The following is a 17,221-nucleotide window of genomic DNA, read 5'->3' on the forward strand; positions in this document are numbered from 1 at the left end:
ATATTATGCTTTTAAATTTTATAGCTCATTTTTAAATTACATGTTAATTTCTAAAAATGTTAAATTGCGAGGAGAAGTTGGCAAGGACCACACAAAATCACAGCACTGTTCTGCAGCTTGTGTGTGTCTATGGTACTTATGTTCACAGCTATACCCTTATATTTAAGTACTCTGTACGAATGTGGGCCTGGTCCTGCAGTGTGCTGAGGGTCTCATCAGAGGTGCTCAGCGTGCTGCAATAAACAACCCAGGATCATGCTTTATAAATCACAAACTTTGCAGGATCTGAGTGAAAGAAAAAAAACGAAGGTGAGAGGAAAGAAAAAGGCAGTAGTAATGAAAACATCAGAAACAAAGCACACTCCTGAGTATAAATGTCTAAAAATAGAGATCAAACATCTTCAAAAACCAACCAGTCATTCAAGAGCTTTTTTAAAAGCCACCCTCCTTTCCAGGCCTGCAAGTCTTTAGTTTCCTCACTGCTTTTATTTGTTCTGGCTTTTCTACTGTGCTAAGTAACACATAAAGTGAAATCAATGAAAATCTGCCTACAGAAAAAAGTTAAAAAGCTTCCTGTCCTGCCATTTCATCTCTCTTTCTCTCATTTTAATTTTTGCTTTCATTCACCAAACACACCTCACCAGACAGTGATATCCCAGAAAGTTGGGCTTTTTCATTTCCTTGTGCTATAAATGATGCAGAACATTTTGTTCCCACAGGTGACTGACGATACCATACTCGCAGAGCACTGCAGCGTGATTACAGAAAAAGTCAGCATTTTAGTGATCCGTAAACCAAAGACTGACGTCGCCGCTTTAGATTTACATCCAGACTCACTATAAACATTATTAACTCTTTTCCTTATAGATTTCTGGAGTGCTTGTTGCAGTTGGATTGTTGTTTCTGCGTGCATTTGTACCACAGATACAGATAGGCAAGTCTGGTTTTAGTTACTCCTGTCACACAGTGAACCTGCTGTGAATGACGGCATGCCAAGGAGTTAATGAAAACTTGTTCTCCAACATGGATTTTTAACTAAACAAAAACACTGAACCAAGCCTTTCAGTTGCCAGTTCAAGACACATATTTGACCAATTACATATATTTATATATTATACCTGCACTAGGATTAATCCGAACTGACATTTTCTGCCTTAAGTGACCATGTTCGCATGTGTCACGTTATACACATAAGCATATCAGCTTTCGACACAAACGCTTACATACGTGACACATCCCAGTGCGGTCGCACTCTTTCCTGGCTGCTCTGTTCTCCCCGCGCCAGCCGCCCCCACTGCCTCCCGCGGCCGCTCCCCGGGCCACGCAGCCGGAGCGGGACAGAGCGGCCGGGGAGGCGGCAGGGCGGCACCGCACCTGCGCGGGACCCGGCTCGGTGCGTGCTGCTCCCGCCCCAGCGCTGAAGCCACTTCCCGCGAGCTGGCCACAATCGAGCAGAGGTGTAAAGCGAGGCCGATCTCCTGACAGTAGGTTATATAGCCTGTCCTCGAGCCTTAGACGGGATTTCCCAGTTGCATGAAGCCAGAACAGCATATGGTCCCGTGTTTATAAGAATGTTAATGACTGAAATGGGAAACTCTACAACCCCTTTTCCTTATAAACTTTAAACCATAATTTCTTGTGTCATTGGACATTGCACTCGTACTCTGTTAATTTGGCACGGGTTGTTGAGACACACATGGTCACGCTGACCTCGGGCACTGGGCAAGCGAAGTTGCTCTGGACACACTGATGTACCTGAAATCAGTCTGGCCCATAACACGAAACAGACACGGTGAGTAAGCTTTCTACTCACAATTTGCTATGAAAAGTTGCTTTTCCAGGGAAGCACAATAAAGAATTTGATTCTTCAACACCAATGACTGCCTGCTCTTAGGAGCATGGCAACCTTGCCAAATGTTTCTCAAGAATAACATATCAATCAGTTTTGACTCTGTGCTTTTTGAAATACTACTCAAAATGTCTTCATAAACTAAAACATCTAGTAGGGACTTCACAATTCTGCTTCAACCCCTTTGTGTTAAAAATTAGCTGCTTCACTTAACAAAAAATTTCAGCGGGGAGCTCCTTGTAAGTGGGAATATCTCACTTAAAAATACACTTGCTGCTTCCAGGAAGGTATGGGTGGTACAGTCAGACATACCCTGTTATTTTGCTTAACCAAAATGGTTTGCAGCTGTTTTGAGAACACAGATACAGATCTGCTATACAACTGCAGTGAGAACTGCCATCCCAGGTATTCAAATTACAGAGAAAGGACTAAAAAAATAAAATATCCTTATTTGTCTCTTCCTATTAACTATCATTTGGATAATTTAATCTATTTTTAAATAGATTTCATGAATGGATGATAAGTTGAAAATATCTGCTTTGTTCATGAAGGGCTCAATTCCCACATGTTATAACATCATTAGAAAATCATGAATGGGACTGTAATCTTCTAGCTGAAAAAAGTGTATTTGTACGTATTATTTCCTGAATGTGCATGCATATATAGGAGGGATATATCAACAGTATAGAGTGTGCACGTGATCTTTTCCTTTCTATCAGCAGGCTACTGCTTGTCTACTTTGGAAGTGTAAAAAGAATAAAACTATATCCTGAGAACTGCTGGTGTGTTCTCATCAGAGGCCATAGCACTTCAAAATGTTAACAATGATATTTAAAAACTGACTTAAATATGATCTCCAGAGGAGTTCCAGGAATGCCAATTATGAACTTTAAGGACAAATATACTGTTTTTTAGTCACTCCAGCCCAGCTTTGAACTCACACAGTTACAGCGTGACTGTCTCAGCCTTCTCATTAAAGACCATATTTTTCAGTGCAGCTTGAAACTTGGCAAGAAGAACTTAATCCAGTAGCAAATTTATTGCAATTTTTTAAAAAGTCATTGTGTCCATTTTTAAGTTATGGTATAAAAGTATAGAAAACCAGAGATTTACATATCTGAGCTGCTGCATCTGTTCTTGAGTAACTTTTCACTTAAACATAAAACTTGGCAGACAATACACCCATAACACAGACCAAATGCATTTGGTATGTCAAAAAAAAAAAAAGCTAAATGAACAGAGAGAGTTAATTTTGAAAGTTATTCATCGTGCATGCACTATTCTTGCTCCCTACGAGATCCCGTTTCTCTATGGGGCCCCCACTTCCCCCTTGGTCATCCCCTGACAACCTGCACGCACCAATGTCCTACTACCCCCACCCGAGCATTCAGCCTCCTGAAATCCTTGGGGCCCCACCACAGGGACAAAGAATCACATGAAATGTGCCAGGAGAGAGAGGGCAAAGGCTGCAAACTTGAGAGGTTGCAAAGCCAAGGGGCACCTGAACCTGCCTGCCAGAGAAGCCAAGGGGAACCAAGTACAACACCTAAATCTACATTAACTTCAACGCAAAGCCTTCCAGTACTTTTCATCAATATTCATCCATCCCGAAAGCGGTGCTGCCCACAGGGTGGTCCCTGCAGAATAACCCCCCCGAGACAACAACAAGCACTGCTGCAATGGGTGGAAACCCTGACATGCTGACAAAGACCTCCAGAGCCTGGGATGCAAAATTTCATTTTTTTCAAAGATAAGGGGACAGCCTTTGCCTTATGTCCCCAAAGAAACACAGAACAAGCTTCACAAGAGGAGCTTTCCAGCGCTCCCTGCCCCACAGGAACCTGAACAAGTCCTGATCTTGCCCTGATTTACAGTAGTTTTACTGGCACGAACCAGGCACTCTTGTGTGCCTTCCTCTGACTGGCAACACAGCAGATGATATAAATCATGCTTTTTTTTTTTTAATTTATTGGTAAGATTAAAATAATACATTATGTGTAACCCTTCAAAAAAACATTAATCCAAGATATTTAATGGCCAAGTCTGTGGCCCCTTAGCTCGGTGCACTGTGTCTGGAGAGCGATGCAGAAATTGGTCTAAACTAATCCATGTATTCCTAACTGATGCATGAGCACCAAAGGGCCACGCACCTGAGAAGGCACTCTGAGGACTGAAAAGATGCTGTACAACCAGGGATGGTGTTCCCGTGCACTCCATTGGGGAGGCATATGGCTCACCTAAGTGCCACAAACAGCCACCTTGAAATTTCAAAGCCACCCTCTTCCCCGCAGCTGGGGCTATGGAGTACTTCAGTCCCCCTCTAGTCCTCCCTTGCTGGAATAGAATGCTCAGGAGTTTATTCCTTCTTTAGGCTTGTCTTAGTGCTGACAAAAATGGCCTGTAAGTGTCATTTCAAAAATCAGCCCCACAGCTCCACTCAAAAAGCAAACCAGCTTCACTAGCAGTCAGTAACAGCACTTAACTTCAATACTGCAGGTGGAACTTCTCCAGTGAATGAAAAAGTGGACAGGAGTTACCCACTCTCATATGAGAGGATGGACAGGAGTTACCCATTCCCATAAAAGGCACAATCAGGTGACACTCATTCCAGGTGACACCATCCACCAAAGCTGGCTATATTAGAAATTATGCAGAAAGAATCCCCTACCCGTTCGGTAGACAAAATTGCCTTCTGTCTCTGATGATGATGGAGACACCAATTCTTCCTCAAATTCATTGGAGCTAAATGAACCAGAGTGATTCCTTTGCCTTGTTTTTTCCATCATAGCTGCATTAGTAGCCATGACATGTCTCAGTGAGTCATTTAGGTAACGATTCAATAAACTGCTTTTGTATTTGGGGGGTGACACATAATCCTCGTTGGCACTTGTTTCTGGTCTCACTCCTGTTTTTATTACTGAACTTTCAGTTTTAATCACAGTGTGATGAACTGGTTTGTTATATCCCCCTTCATTCATATGGTTTCTTGGAGGATTTTCTCCATCTGAAAATAAAAGAACAAAGATACAGTAGTACATTGAATACTGAATATTTAAAAAGAGGCTTTCTCTACATGTTTTAAACTGCTATAACTAAAACTAGACAACAACCTTAGACTCCAGCATTACACAATGATTTTCATTTTCTTCTGTTCACACATTGCTCACAGTAGTTCGCAGGGTTCGCAGATGTTCCAGCTCTTCCAAATTAAATAACTGTAGAAAACAGTCTCTTGAGCCTAACTTGTTCATGAGCAACACAAGCCAGGTAGAAAAAAACTGAAAGTGACCTTAACCAATGATAAACATTCAAAAATCTGTATGAATAAGATGAACTCTTACTATTGTAACTTGAAATTAGGTTCTCATGAATACTACAGTGTATTTAAGCGTATATGCTTAAAACTGTGCTCTTTCAATTGTCCTGCAACCAATATTTTAAAGGGAAGTGCATACCAAAGAAATGTGAGTATAAACTGAAACTGGAACAAAGAGAATTGAAATCTGGTACAAATTGAAACACATTCTTCTAAAAATTCACATACAGATTTCTGACAATGTTCTATAGCATTTGTTCCTGTCAATGTATCCCCATGTCATAACTGACCAAAAAACGTACTTACAGACATAATTCATACAAATGTTGCATTAAAAAGATGGAGTGCTATTAAAAAAATTCCTGCATTTGTTAATTTGGATAAGAAAGAAAATTTCAGTGCACGTTTTAAGGAAAATATTTGCTGGTAAAGTACACAAAATAAATAACAGTAATATTCAGTTTACCATATAATAAGTCCCACTGAAGTTAATCAGATTCTCTTGTTAATCAGATTCTCTTGTAATGATGTGTTATTGCTACAGCCCTTCCATCAAGGAAGGTGACAGCCAAGAGATTTCTTGTTTCCTTAAACCAACAAATGTAATCAATTTTTTCCTTTAATGCAGATTAAAGGAATAGGCTTGTAGAATCTAATGAACTAACAATTATCCTGCTAGTAACCATGCTATACAAAAGAGGCAGATAACATGCAACAGACTGTCACCCCGATTAACCTACACAATCCCGCTTTGCAAGGCTGCATAGCAATTGGGAGCCAAAAATGGCACCTACTTCACAAAAAGTAAAGGTGGATCCACCGAGGGCATTTTGTGAGAAACCAGAGCTAACTCGGGGTATCCGATCCTTCCTAAATATATTTTAATCGGTTTAAAATTGATAAAAAGTGCATCAACAAACCTTCAGAGCATGAGTCATCGCTGCTCACACTGAGTCGTTCAGCATTTCCTTGAACATATTTGTTGTACAGTTTTATTCGTAAAGCCCAGCTAAGATCTGGTTGCCTGACCGTATTCTTCAGGCGACGTCTTGCATTGGCAAACCAGTTTGATACCTGCATACAAATGAGTGTATTAAGTCTCCCTTGAAACTGATGCAAATAAACAAACCTAATCCATAGAGTTTTCATGAGTTTTATGTATGCCCTAAGAAAACTCAAAGAAGGGAAACATGAACAGGAGTCCATGAAGCTATCACTGAGCAGAGCAGGAACCTCAGACAAGAAGGCAGGTTCAGGTTTCCCACCCTTCACAAGTGTTAGCAAACCCTCATTATTAAGGTTTTAATTAAAGTGTCCCAAAATACTAATTTTATATTCATTTTTCCTTTTTTATTTTAAAGATAATGCCCTGAACTTTCAATATGAACCTTCAATATATTACTAAGAACCTAAATTAAAACTAATAGCTAATGTTCAATAATTTGCCTTTGACATTTATGTAGGCTACAAAAAGCTGTTGAGCAGAAAAACCCATTCTGAATTTGGTTATATAAAAGCCCAAATTCTCCCTCACGCTTTATCAGTACTCTAAGCCTGACAGGTAGTGAGTATCAGGAAAGTCTTTCACAGAATACAACGTACTTTGAGTCACTGCAGAAATCAAACATTTGCTCTGCAGAGCAGCAGCTTTTATGAACTCTTTCTGTTGTGGAAACCCTAAAAACCAGTGAAGATGCAGATTCCTCACCAATTGACTACTAAACAACAGACTAGCTTGTCTTCCTTCGCAGCTGAGAACACTTCCTAGAGTTTGACAACGCAAAACAGATACATGTCAATATCTTTCTAGCATATAGCGTCACCAAAAAGTCAGGCTGAAACACAAGGATTTCATAGTGCTCTAGGCACCAAAGGAGCAAAAGGGCACGGTACAGTCTTCTGTGCCAGCAGTGCTAATCAAAGCACCAAATGGGACCTGTGTACATGCAATGACTTTGCATGAAAGCACACCTAAGAAAATGCTAGCACTGACTCTATGTAACTTAAAAATATATAAAATAGGAAATACTGATACTGAGAGTGACCTCACCATAACCTCACTACAAGCTAGAGCAGAGGCAAGCTACCTACACTCTAACAATATTTATTTAATGATAAATCAGGTCTTAAAAATGCTATTTACTCCTTGCAGGAGTAAGTGTATTCTGACATGACCTCTGCAAGAAGGAGGCAGAGCAGCATTACTTGCAAAGGAGAATGTAAAGAATGTTGGGAGTCTGTAGCCCCACTCACATCTTTGTGTTGTGAAAGTGCACACAGAGGAAGCCAGAGTCTACTGCAGTCATAGTCTGACTTGGGAACGATCATACTATTTAATTTATGTTAACCTGCAAAGCAAGTTAACACATGTTTTATCAATACATGCTACTCCACCTACTAGAGAGCCAAACTGTAGACCTCAGAGTTGGATTTTGGCCTTAGTTTTGTCAGCTGTCTATTGTAGCTAAGGTTATATAAATCACACAGAAGTATTGGGCTAATTATTCTGGATCGATAATCTCTTCTGGAGTCATTATGAGAAAAATACACATTATCTGCTTAAAGGAAAAACAAAACTTCAGTTCAGAGTCCCACCCAGAACTTAGCAGTGGCGCCTTAAGCCTGTCACTTTGATTTTGCTTAAAATCACGTTTACATGAAACAGGGTTCTACCGAAAATACAGTGAGCCCTGGATCAGCACTCAGATGCCAAACACATAACTTTACAAACCCTGTAGTTTACTATGACAGGTTAGACCAAAACTGTAGCTGGCAGAGAAGAGTAAGTCATTTTCATTCTCTTCCAATCCTACTTGTTTATATTCATCATATTGTCACAGCAATCATTACAGTAAACCAGAAAGGGTGGGCTGGAATCCATCCACTTTCTAATGCTGTTAACAAACTCACTCCAGACCGCTCAGCTGAAGCAGCAGTCACCTGGCTGCTGTGTGATTTAGCGTTAACTCTGAAATCAAGTATGTAACATAGAGATGGATCGATCCAGGGTCCCACTGAATATTATAGCGGTTCCTGCAACATCTTACAAAACTGACAGCTTTCCAACCTCTCATGAGAAAGATTTCATTATGCTCCATTTCATTACTTATTGAAATGTTTCATCAGTGAAGTGCCATGTACAGAAAAGAAAGATAGGGTAGTATTAATGTGACTCATACATAAAAGCAATTAAATTTAGCAGGAGTGATTTTTGCATAGTAGTCTTGGTTTATTTTGGGCTCATTCTTCCCATGCCAATGATTAGTTTTCTGCATATCAATATGAAAAGCTGGGTCATATTTTAAATCTTCTAATAGTAGTATTTGATCACTGTGAAAGAACCTGAAGTCAGCATTTACAGCAGAAGCTTTCTGCTAAAGCACAAAGCAGCAAACTCACTCCAGAAACTCTTACCCCAAATGCAATTGCAACAAGGCCCATTAAAGCTGAAGGAAAGTGAGGCAAATCCACCCAAGAGATTTTTAGGCTAGATCTATGGTGTGGTATCTCTGGGAGCCTTCCTGCTCTGGGGCACTGGCATATGTTGCTGGAAAATCCTGATTTCTAAGACATCAAGAGATTCAACATCTCTCCCACTCTTCAGTCTTGGACCACCTCCAGGTATGTGGACTGGATGAGGCTCTGCGGCCACAAGCTGCACCAGACAGCGCGCTCACCCCCAGCTCCAGTCGCTGCCTGGGTTATTACAGGCTGTTCCTGGCTCCTTTAAAGCCAAGGACAGTTTTGCCACTAATTCCAACCAGCCCCAAATGTTAGAAAGTTGCCTGCCTACTGCTGTAGGTCCCACTCACTGCAAGTGCCTATTTGCACCACACTTAAGCTATTACAAAAAGAAACAACTGAAGCTGCCAGAAGCCATCCATCCCTTACCATGGTCCCAAGTTACACTACTGTGACCTCCAAAAATAATAAAAAAAACCCAAACCAAGGACTGACGAACAAGACAGTGGGAAAATCTTTGTCTCAGAAACCTCCCAAAAAACTAAGCATCTTGAAAAATGCATGATGAAACTCACTATTCTTATATACTAACAATCATGCAGTTCTTTAAGAAGTAAAAAGACAAAACCCAAGGAGAACGATAATAGATGTGCTCTCCAGCATTCATATTTTACAGCAGCTCAGTCATTCCCAAAGAGCATCAGGTACTTATATCAGCACCATGAAATGTTGACCCTCTGGCTTTACTTCTAAAGAGAATCTTCAATTTTATTGTAATTTGTTCTGCTTTAGTCCATAAGAGAGGCCAAAGTTTCAGACAGGGAACAGAAATCAAGCGATTCTCCTCCTCCAGTAACCCAGATATGCCTTTACGAATCTGAATGCTATTAAATCCATAGCTGCACATGACCAATATATTAATCCTAGTCTTGCAAAAAACTTCAACAATACAGCCATTCATATTCCTTTCTGGAAGGAATATACAGCCATTTTTCTTTTTTATTTCACAAGAACATCTAAATCAAAATTTAAAATAAAATAAATCAAGCACTGTGGTAATAATACAAATGAAAATGTAGCATATTAATAGCATATTAATAGGACAAATTATTGGATTCTGAATTGGAATCTAATTGGAGCAAAACATAAAATGGTTTTTCAAACTATATTGCTTTTTTGGTTTCCTGCTTTGTCAGTTGGGGAAGTAGAAAACTTTGGACTGTTGGACTGAAATCTGCAATAACATTTGCCTTGAGGACTCCCAGAGACCTTGTTGGCCTGCTCAGGAATAAGTCAGCCCAGAATTTGCCCCAGGTTTTGCTACTACTTATTAAGAAACAAGATGATTTATGATTCCGGTGAAACCCTACGTACCTGAAAGTTTGACTTTCCTGATGCAGCGCAGTCAGATATGTAGCTGGAACAGCCCCCTTGCTGTCCCACTGCACTCAGGAACAGGGGGTTAAGCCAAACTATTAGCGAGGTAGAATTAATTAATTTAAAAACAGCCAACTGGGTGATAGCAAAACTAATGAAAAAAAAGTTGTGGAAAATCCAACATGCAGATACTGTCCTAATAATAACAGCAGAAAACAAGGATGGATGTTCACCTCCTTGTCTCACAGAAGGATCGGTTTTATCTGTGCCACAGTCCTGCAAAACCTCATTTGGATAGGAGGTACATACTGGAATAAGGTTCATTAGACAAAAGCAAAGCACCGGGAGAAGAGCTACTGCTATATTATCTATATTACTGTGACCAACATCATCTTCCAGGCAGCTGCTGAAGACCTTTTCCAAGGTCAGCAGTCAGGTGAAAAACAAAAAACCCCAACCATTCATTCCCTAAATGGCATTTTGGCGGAAACTCAAAGGGATTTTCAACAGTATCTTCTGCCTTCCCTAGGGCTCACAACAACAAGGCATCAGCACACGAGGGACACTGGGAGGAAGTAACAGCTGTCAGCAGACAACGGCCTCCACAGGAGCGGAAAACTGTGGGGGCAAGTATATGCTCCCACCAAGAGCAAACACCCCAGGACAGCACCGAGAAATGGAAGAAGAGTGGGAAATATGAGACAGGTCAGCGAACGTAAAGGCGTGGAACCTGGAGAAAACATCATACACTTATTCCTCGTTCTCGAACGACGTCTGGTGTTACTGGATTAGAAAAGCAATCACAGGGGATCCTGGCAGATGCTTTTGCAAAGTGCCCCTCCTGGGACAGAAGCAAAGCTTTCCAACAGACACCGAAGCCCAGTCCTGAGCCTGCTCTTGGTTACACCGCTCAGCTGAAGGAGCACAGCCTTCAGGAAGCTATTTCAGATGTACCCAGTGTGACTGAGATCACAGCCTGGCACTTTCTCTCTCACTCTCAGAGAACAAGAATTTTGATCTGGATGACAGTCTTGTTCTTTCTGGGCATCTGAAAAGTAGATGTGAGGTGTGTGTTGTTTTGTTCCAGGCTCAGGAATCACTCCTCGTGCCAGACATGCGTATTTACCTCGCACACAGATGCTATCGTATTCCTGGATTAAAAGAGTGTTGCACTCAAATGATGGAAGAAACATCTGGGATTTCTTTTTGATGGTGTGCTTCTGTAAATGAAGATAGATGTGCTGGTTTGCACAGCTCTTTCAAATATTACAGTTCATAGAAACAAGGCTGGCCAAATTCAGCTTCAGCATAAATCCGCTAGAGTCACGGCGGTCTAACAGAGATACGTGTAGCCCTCCCTGATTCTTTTTAATTTTGTTCTACACCTTACATAGATCGTAAAACTCTGTGGAGTAGCGGCCATGGCTCCCTTGGTGCTTTTATAGAGGCTAACATAGCATATCTCCATCAGGATTTATCAAAGCTGCAATGACAGAAATACTGCAAAAACCCACCAGTATTTTCCCTTGTCTGTTTATTCCAAGGCATTTATAGAAGAAAAGGGAGAACTCCTCAAGATGTCATTAATGTGAAATTAATGTATTCTGGATGTATGTTTTAACTCTCATGTAAAAATACAGGAATATTCCAAAAGCCGTAGCCCAATAAGCTACTCCCATTGAATTGTGGCATTGAATGGACAGTGTTTACAGAGTCGTATTTTTAAAAGTCTGAGCAAACCTTTCATGTATATTTTTCAAAAGCAAAAGAAGTTGTTTTAACTCTATCTTCCAGTTACGACTGGCATTTTCTGAGACATTAATATTATTTTTGTCAAAGCTATAGGGGTTTTTCTAGTGCAATGGTTTCACAGTGAGGTACTAAAACTGCGAAAGTTTCCCATTTTGTTGTCACTAGGATCAGAGTTCATTGCACAGGCTTTTTTGAAGGACGACTCAAAATAATATGCTGAATTACCATCACCTTCTTCTAATACTTCAAGTTATTTTGATATCTTTGTGTCCTTTGCAAAGTGACACATAATGTGTCAGGCAGAGTGCTGGGGACCTGATCCTGCAAACACATGTGTTTCATTTCATGCACCTAGCAGTAGCGTGCAGTAAAGAAATTAGATTATTCACAATGCATAAATCTCTGCAGCCTCCACATCTGAGACAGCATCACTCAACAACCGATAGCATTTACCCACGTATTTCAATAGAGTGCCAGATGGCAAAGAGAACAAAGAAGTAAGATTTATAAACATTTGCAGCCAACTTTATACCTCTTACTGCAACACAGCTGCCAGTGTTTTCAGGGAGTTTTACCTGAGAGCAAAATAATTACTCCCCATGCCTAATTACATGATAATGATAATTCCTGCGAGACTGTGAAGCACAGTCACTGCACGCTGAGCCGCCGCACACCATGGGTATGGTAACACTAACGTCTGTGCAACAGGTGATTCAGATTGTTTCCATTCTAGCCCATTTTCAAGAGGGAAGAGTAGAAGAGTAGCTCCCTACAACTTCCTCAGCAACTCCTACTCTGTGCTGAAATCTCCCATTACTGATTTTTTTTTTTTTACCTGAAGATTTTTAAAGACTAAGCAAAAATGTTTCCACTATATTTATGAATGAGATTAAAGGATGAGGGCACCTTTTCCTAGGAGGGAAAGCACACACCTTTCGCCAACTGCCTTTAGCACTTCTCCAGCCTGGAGAGCTGAGATGTGCGGATTCCTGTTCGGGGGATACGGCCCTGCTGGGGGTTGGGAGCCCTGGGGAGCCCGGCGGGAAGGATGTGCACAGGACCCCTGCCCTTGCTTGGCTGCACTGACGCCTCCGCTGGTACCCAGCGCTGCCCCTCGCTCAGCTCACGGAGGCTTTGGCTGATGCTGTCCCTGCCCCTCCCGTCCACGAAACGCCCCAGAGTGGCCGCCGGAGGTGGGGGTAGGGGGTTCCCTTACCTGCACCAGGGTCATCTGGGAGCCGAGGGCCAGCAGAATCTTCTCGGTCTTGGTGGGGTAGGGGTTGTCGCGGTGCTTGTAGAGCCACTGCTTGAGCGGCCGCGCCATGTCCTGCAGCGCCTGCCGCTTGTGGCGCACCTTCCCGCCGCTCTGCCGCGCCCTGCCGCGGAGAAGGGGCGCTGAGGGCTGCGGCCGGGGCGGCGGGCACCTGCCTGCCCCCCCCCCACCCCACGCCACCCCCCGGCCCCGGCCACGGCGCCGAGCTCCCCAGCGCGGGTGCGGGAGGCGCGCAGGGATGCGCGCCCTGCCCGAGGGGGGACCCTGCTCGGGGGCTGCTCCCGCCCGCGGGGTGCGCGCTGCCCGAGCCCGTCCCTGCCCGAGGGGTGCGCCCTGCCCGGGTGGAGCCGGGCCTCGTCCTCTGGGGGAGCTCGGGGACTCTGCACGGCCGCAACCCTCGCCTCGGGCCGGCTGCTCAGCAGAAGGCGGTGCCCGCAGGTCCCCCGGGCTCCCGGCGGCGGGTCAGGGGCAGCGGACCCAGAGGGGAGGGTTCGGGGCCGGGCAGCTCCACCGCGGGGTCAGCGCTCCGCCGGGGCGGGCTTTGAGCGTCCCAAAGCTCTCGGCTCCCGGCAGCTGCTGGCCGGGTGGCCGGTCTGCCTAGAGAGGGGCTTTCCCGAGGGGCCGGGGCCGCCGGGAGAAGGGGGCTGCGGGGCGGGCTGCCCCCGAGGCCAACCGAGCCTCGGGCCGCCCGAATTTATTTGCCAGTTGTATGCAGAGACACCCGCGGCACCGAGCACCTCCCGGGTGATTTCCCTGCTCGGAGCCGGCGGCGAGGAGTGCCCCCGGGGGAGCCGGCAGCGACGCGAAGCAGCCCCCAAAGCCCCACGGGGGCCGGGGAAAAGGTTAAACCGGGAGGAGGGAAACTCGGGTCCCGTTAAAAAAATTTAAAAAAGGAAAAAGTGTTTCTTTGTAAAAAATGGTCGAAAATAAAAAGCGGGTGAATAAAACCGAGGCAATCAGAAGGGAAACCCAGAGGCGGGCTGGGGCCGGCGGCGCGCCTGGCGGGCAGAGCTGCGCCGGGCGGCGCGGAGGGTCCCGGGCGGCGGCGGCAGGGGGCGCCACGGGGCCGGGACGGCCCGAGCCGGGCCGAGCCGTGCCGAGCCGTGCTTTGCCTTGTCGAGCCGTGCCTTGCGGAGCCCAGCCAGGCGATGCTGCACTGTGCTGTGCCGAGCCGAGCCAGGCCGGGCCGTGCCGAGCCAAGCCGTGCCAAGCCGGAACGGGCCGAGGGGCCGCGGGCGCTGCTCCGATCGGCTGCTAATAACACCATTTCGATGAAACATAACCTGCGTCCTACCAACCAGCGCCGCCGTTAAAAGTACGAGCTGATGCAATCGTTAAGGTGGAAATTCGGCAGTAAAACCAGCTCCTTGGGACTTCTCGGTTTGCGTGCCTCCTCACCGTGCTCCTTAGTCTTTACTTTGTAAAGCTGACCCGAAACCCCTGGTTCGCCCTCGCCACTTCCACCCTTGGAGCTACGACTGACAACGCGCCGGAGCTAACGCGTCCTCTCATCACCTCCTCTTTCACCTGTTCCAGCACGAAAAAAATCAGCCGCAGACGGCTCAGCCTCAGCTGCCTTTTTAGCAAAACCGATCCTAACATCACCCTGCCCAGCCCTTGAATGGCATCGCGCTAGCCCGTTTTAAATCCCATCCCAGGGAATGCACCGACAACGCCGCTCCTTCCCGTCCGTTCGTTCAGCGCGCTGCAAACCCGCGGGGACGGTGGAACAAGCGCCGGGGGCCGCGCAGCGCCCGCCCGCCTCAGCCCCGACCGCGACCCAGCTGCCCCGTCCCCGCCGGCGGGGGTCTGCCCGCCGCCGCCCCGTCCCCCAGGCTTCACACGTTCCGCCTTGCGCCGCTGTTTTTGGGGCTTTAATTACATGAAGCTCCCGACCAAACCGGAGAGCCCCGCTTTCCCCGGTTTGTTTTTGTTCGGAGGCAGAGAGGGGGAGGTCAAACACCGCAGGACAGGAGCGCTCTGTCTGGCACATTCCAGCCCAATCGGACGCCTCTGCATCACCTATTACCGGAATTTCCCACCGTAGCTGCGGAACGAGAGTCCCAGAGAGTATGGACCCGGGGGCGTGGGGGAGAACACATCCAGAAACCCATCTCGCAACCCCCGACCGGCTACGCGGCGGCCGGGAGGGCCGGCAGCGGCACGCAGGGCCGCCCCGCAGAGCCGGTGCGCGGCGCGGAGACGAGCGCACGGCATACCCCGTCCGCCGGTTGCGCAGGCTGAGGCTCTCCTTGATGGACGGGCTGTCGGGGAGAAGCACCTCGGCGTGGTGCGGCCCCTCCACCACCCCCACGTAGGGCCGGCCGCTCCGCTCCCGCTCCTTGGCGTCCTCCTCGAAAAGCACCTGGCCGCTGAGCTTGCTGAAGACGATGGTGTTCATGGCGGGGGGCTGGGGGCCGCCGTCGGGCTGGCCGCCGGCTCTGAGGTGCGAGGGCTCGCTCTGCGCTGCGGGAAGGCGGCAGCGGTCACCGGGCAGCCGCGCCGAACCGCCGAGACCCGCCCGGCGGGGGGGCAGCGCGGAGGCACCGGGCGCCGCCTGCCCACCCACGGGGAGGGGGGGGCAGCCCGCCCCTCCCACGGCCCGGTCCGCTCCCACGGCCCCCCCACCCAACCCCGGTCCGCTCCCGCGGTCCGGCCCGCTCCCACTCGCACCTCGCCGCCAGCCTCCGCCGCGCTCCCCGCTCCGTGTCGCAATAGTTCGGAGCGCGGGTTTTCTGTTGGGTTTGGTGTTTCTCTCTCGCTTGCGCGCTCTCTCTCTCTCTCTCCTTTTTTTTCCCCTTTCCCTTCCCCTCCCCTCCCCCGGAATGATTTTCCCCTTCCCCCTCCCCAAACGGGGAGGGAAACAAATTGTTTTTAACGACCACTAAATGCGCAGAGCCACAGCCGCCGCGCAGCCACTCACGCTGTCGGGACCACCGCTCCCCATCCCCCGGGAGGGGTGTCACCGCCGGCGAGGGGACCCAGGCAAGGGCGCGGGCCCCGCCCGGGCAGCACGGCGGCGGGGGGCGGTGCGTGGAGGGGCGGTAGGAGCCCGGCGAGGGGCAGACGCGGGGACGGCAGAGCGCGGGCTGGGCAGTCCCAGTGTGCGCGGGGAGGGTCCTCCGGGGAAGGCGGCTGAGGACACCAGCTGGGGTCACGCTACCCGTGGGAGAGACCCCCATCGGGGGCGTGGGGCACAGCCGGCGCGGCGGCCGTGCAGGCAGCCGCAGCCCTGCGCCGCTCATTAACGCCGGCGTTAAATGAAGCCGGACCAGGAAACATCTCCCCCCTGACCCTTCTTCGTCTTCTCTTGCGTGTCGCCCCCCCGCCCCGGCCCTTACAAGGATTACTAATTAGCCCGCAGTCCGAGCCGGGACACAGCCCGCTCACTTTAGCATCCTCGGCGCGGCCGACGCGCTCCCGCGGAGACGCGATGCTCAGTCGCCGGCGAGGTCTGTGGGCGCCCCCGGCCCGCTCCCACGGATGTGACCCGGCCCTCCCGGCTCCCCTGGCCCCGCCGCTCCGCACCCCCTGCACCCCCCGCCGCCCCGCGGCGCAGCAGCCCGGCCCCGGCTTCGCCGGGCTTAACATTTCGGTTACTGTGCGCAGAAATGGAGAAGATGGCCACAGTCAATATTTACAAGGATGTAATTCAGACGTTATTTGACCGCCGCGGGTGAGCGCAGAGCAGCCGTCTGCGCCCGCGGGCCCGGCGGGACGTGCGCGGCGCAACCCCCCCGTGCGCGGCCCCCCCCCCCCCCCGCGCCCCCACTCCCTCCACGGCACCTCGCTTGTCCCCGTCCTTGTCCCCGCAAGCGTGACCCCAAAGGACCTGAGTCTGCACAGCCGCTACCGGCTTTATCCCTTCCCCTCTCCATCACCCTGGCCTCGTCCCCTCCCGTCCTCCCGGTCCGGAGAGGCCGCCGCGGAGGGTGTACGCGGTTCTCCGCGGCCCTCGGCGCTGGAATGGCTGAGGACTGCCGCCTTCCCGGCCCCGGAGCCGCGGCGGGGACAGGTACCTGCTGTGGGCGCGGCCGCTCCGGTCCGACCGCCGCGTCGCCCCTCCCGGGCTCTGCCGCACCGTTTCTGCTCCTCCGTGGGGTGCTTTCTGCGACCTACCCCCCTCCCTGCACCCGTCCGTCACGGGCGCTCTTTGCGACGTCACACAGCCACACGCGTTGGGGAAGGGGGT

The 17,221-nt window shown here is 48.4% G+C and overlaps 1 protein-coding gene across 1 annotated transcript in view; it reads right to left on the bottom strand.

The window, feature by feature from the left end:
• MKX (mohawk homeobox) overlaps positions 1-15,976 on the bottom strand; it is a 45,518-nt gene extending 29,542 nt beyond the window's left edge. The window contains exons 1-5 of the mRNA XM_086467051.1: positions 15,953-15,976; positions 15,249-15,490; positions 12,973-13,132; positions 6,086-6,239; positions 4,518-4,853 (exon numbers count right to left, since the gene is read on the bottom strand). Coding sequence (XP_086323177.1) covers positions 4,518-4,853; positions 6,086-6,239; positions 12,973-13,132; positions 15,249-15,490; positions 15,953-15,976 — 916 coding nt within the window. The remainder of the gene's footprint in view (positions 1-4,517; positions 4,854-6,085; positions 6,240-12,972; positions 13,133-15,248; positions 15,491-15,952) is intronic.
• Positions 15,977-17,221: the final 1,245 nt, after the last annotated feature.

Source organism: Leptosomus discolor, chromosome 6 (genome assembly GCF_034619465.1).
Source record: "Leptosomus discolor isolate bLepDis1 chromosome 6, bLepDis1.hap2, whole genome shotgun sequence".
Taxonomy (NCBI): domain Eukaryota; kingdom Metazoa; phylum Chordata; class Aves; order Leptosomiformes; family Leptosomidae; genus Leptosomus; species Leptosomus discolor.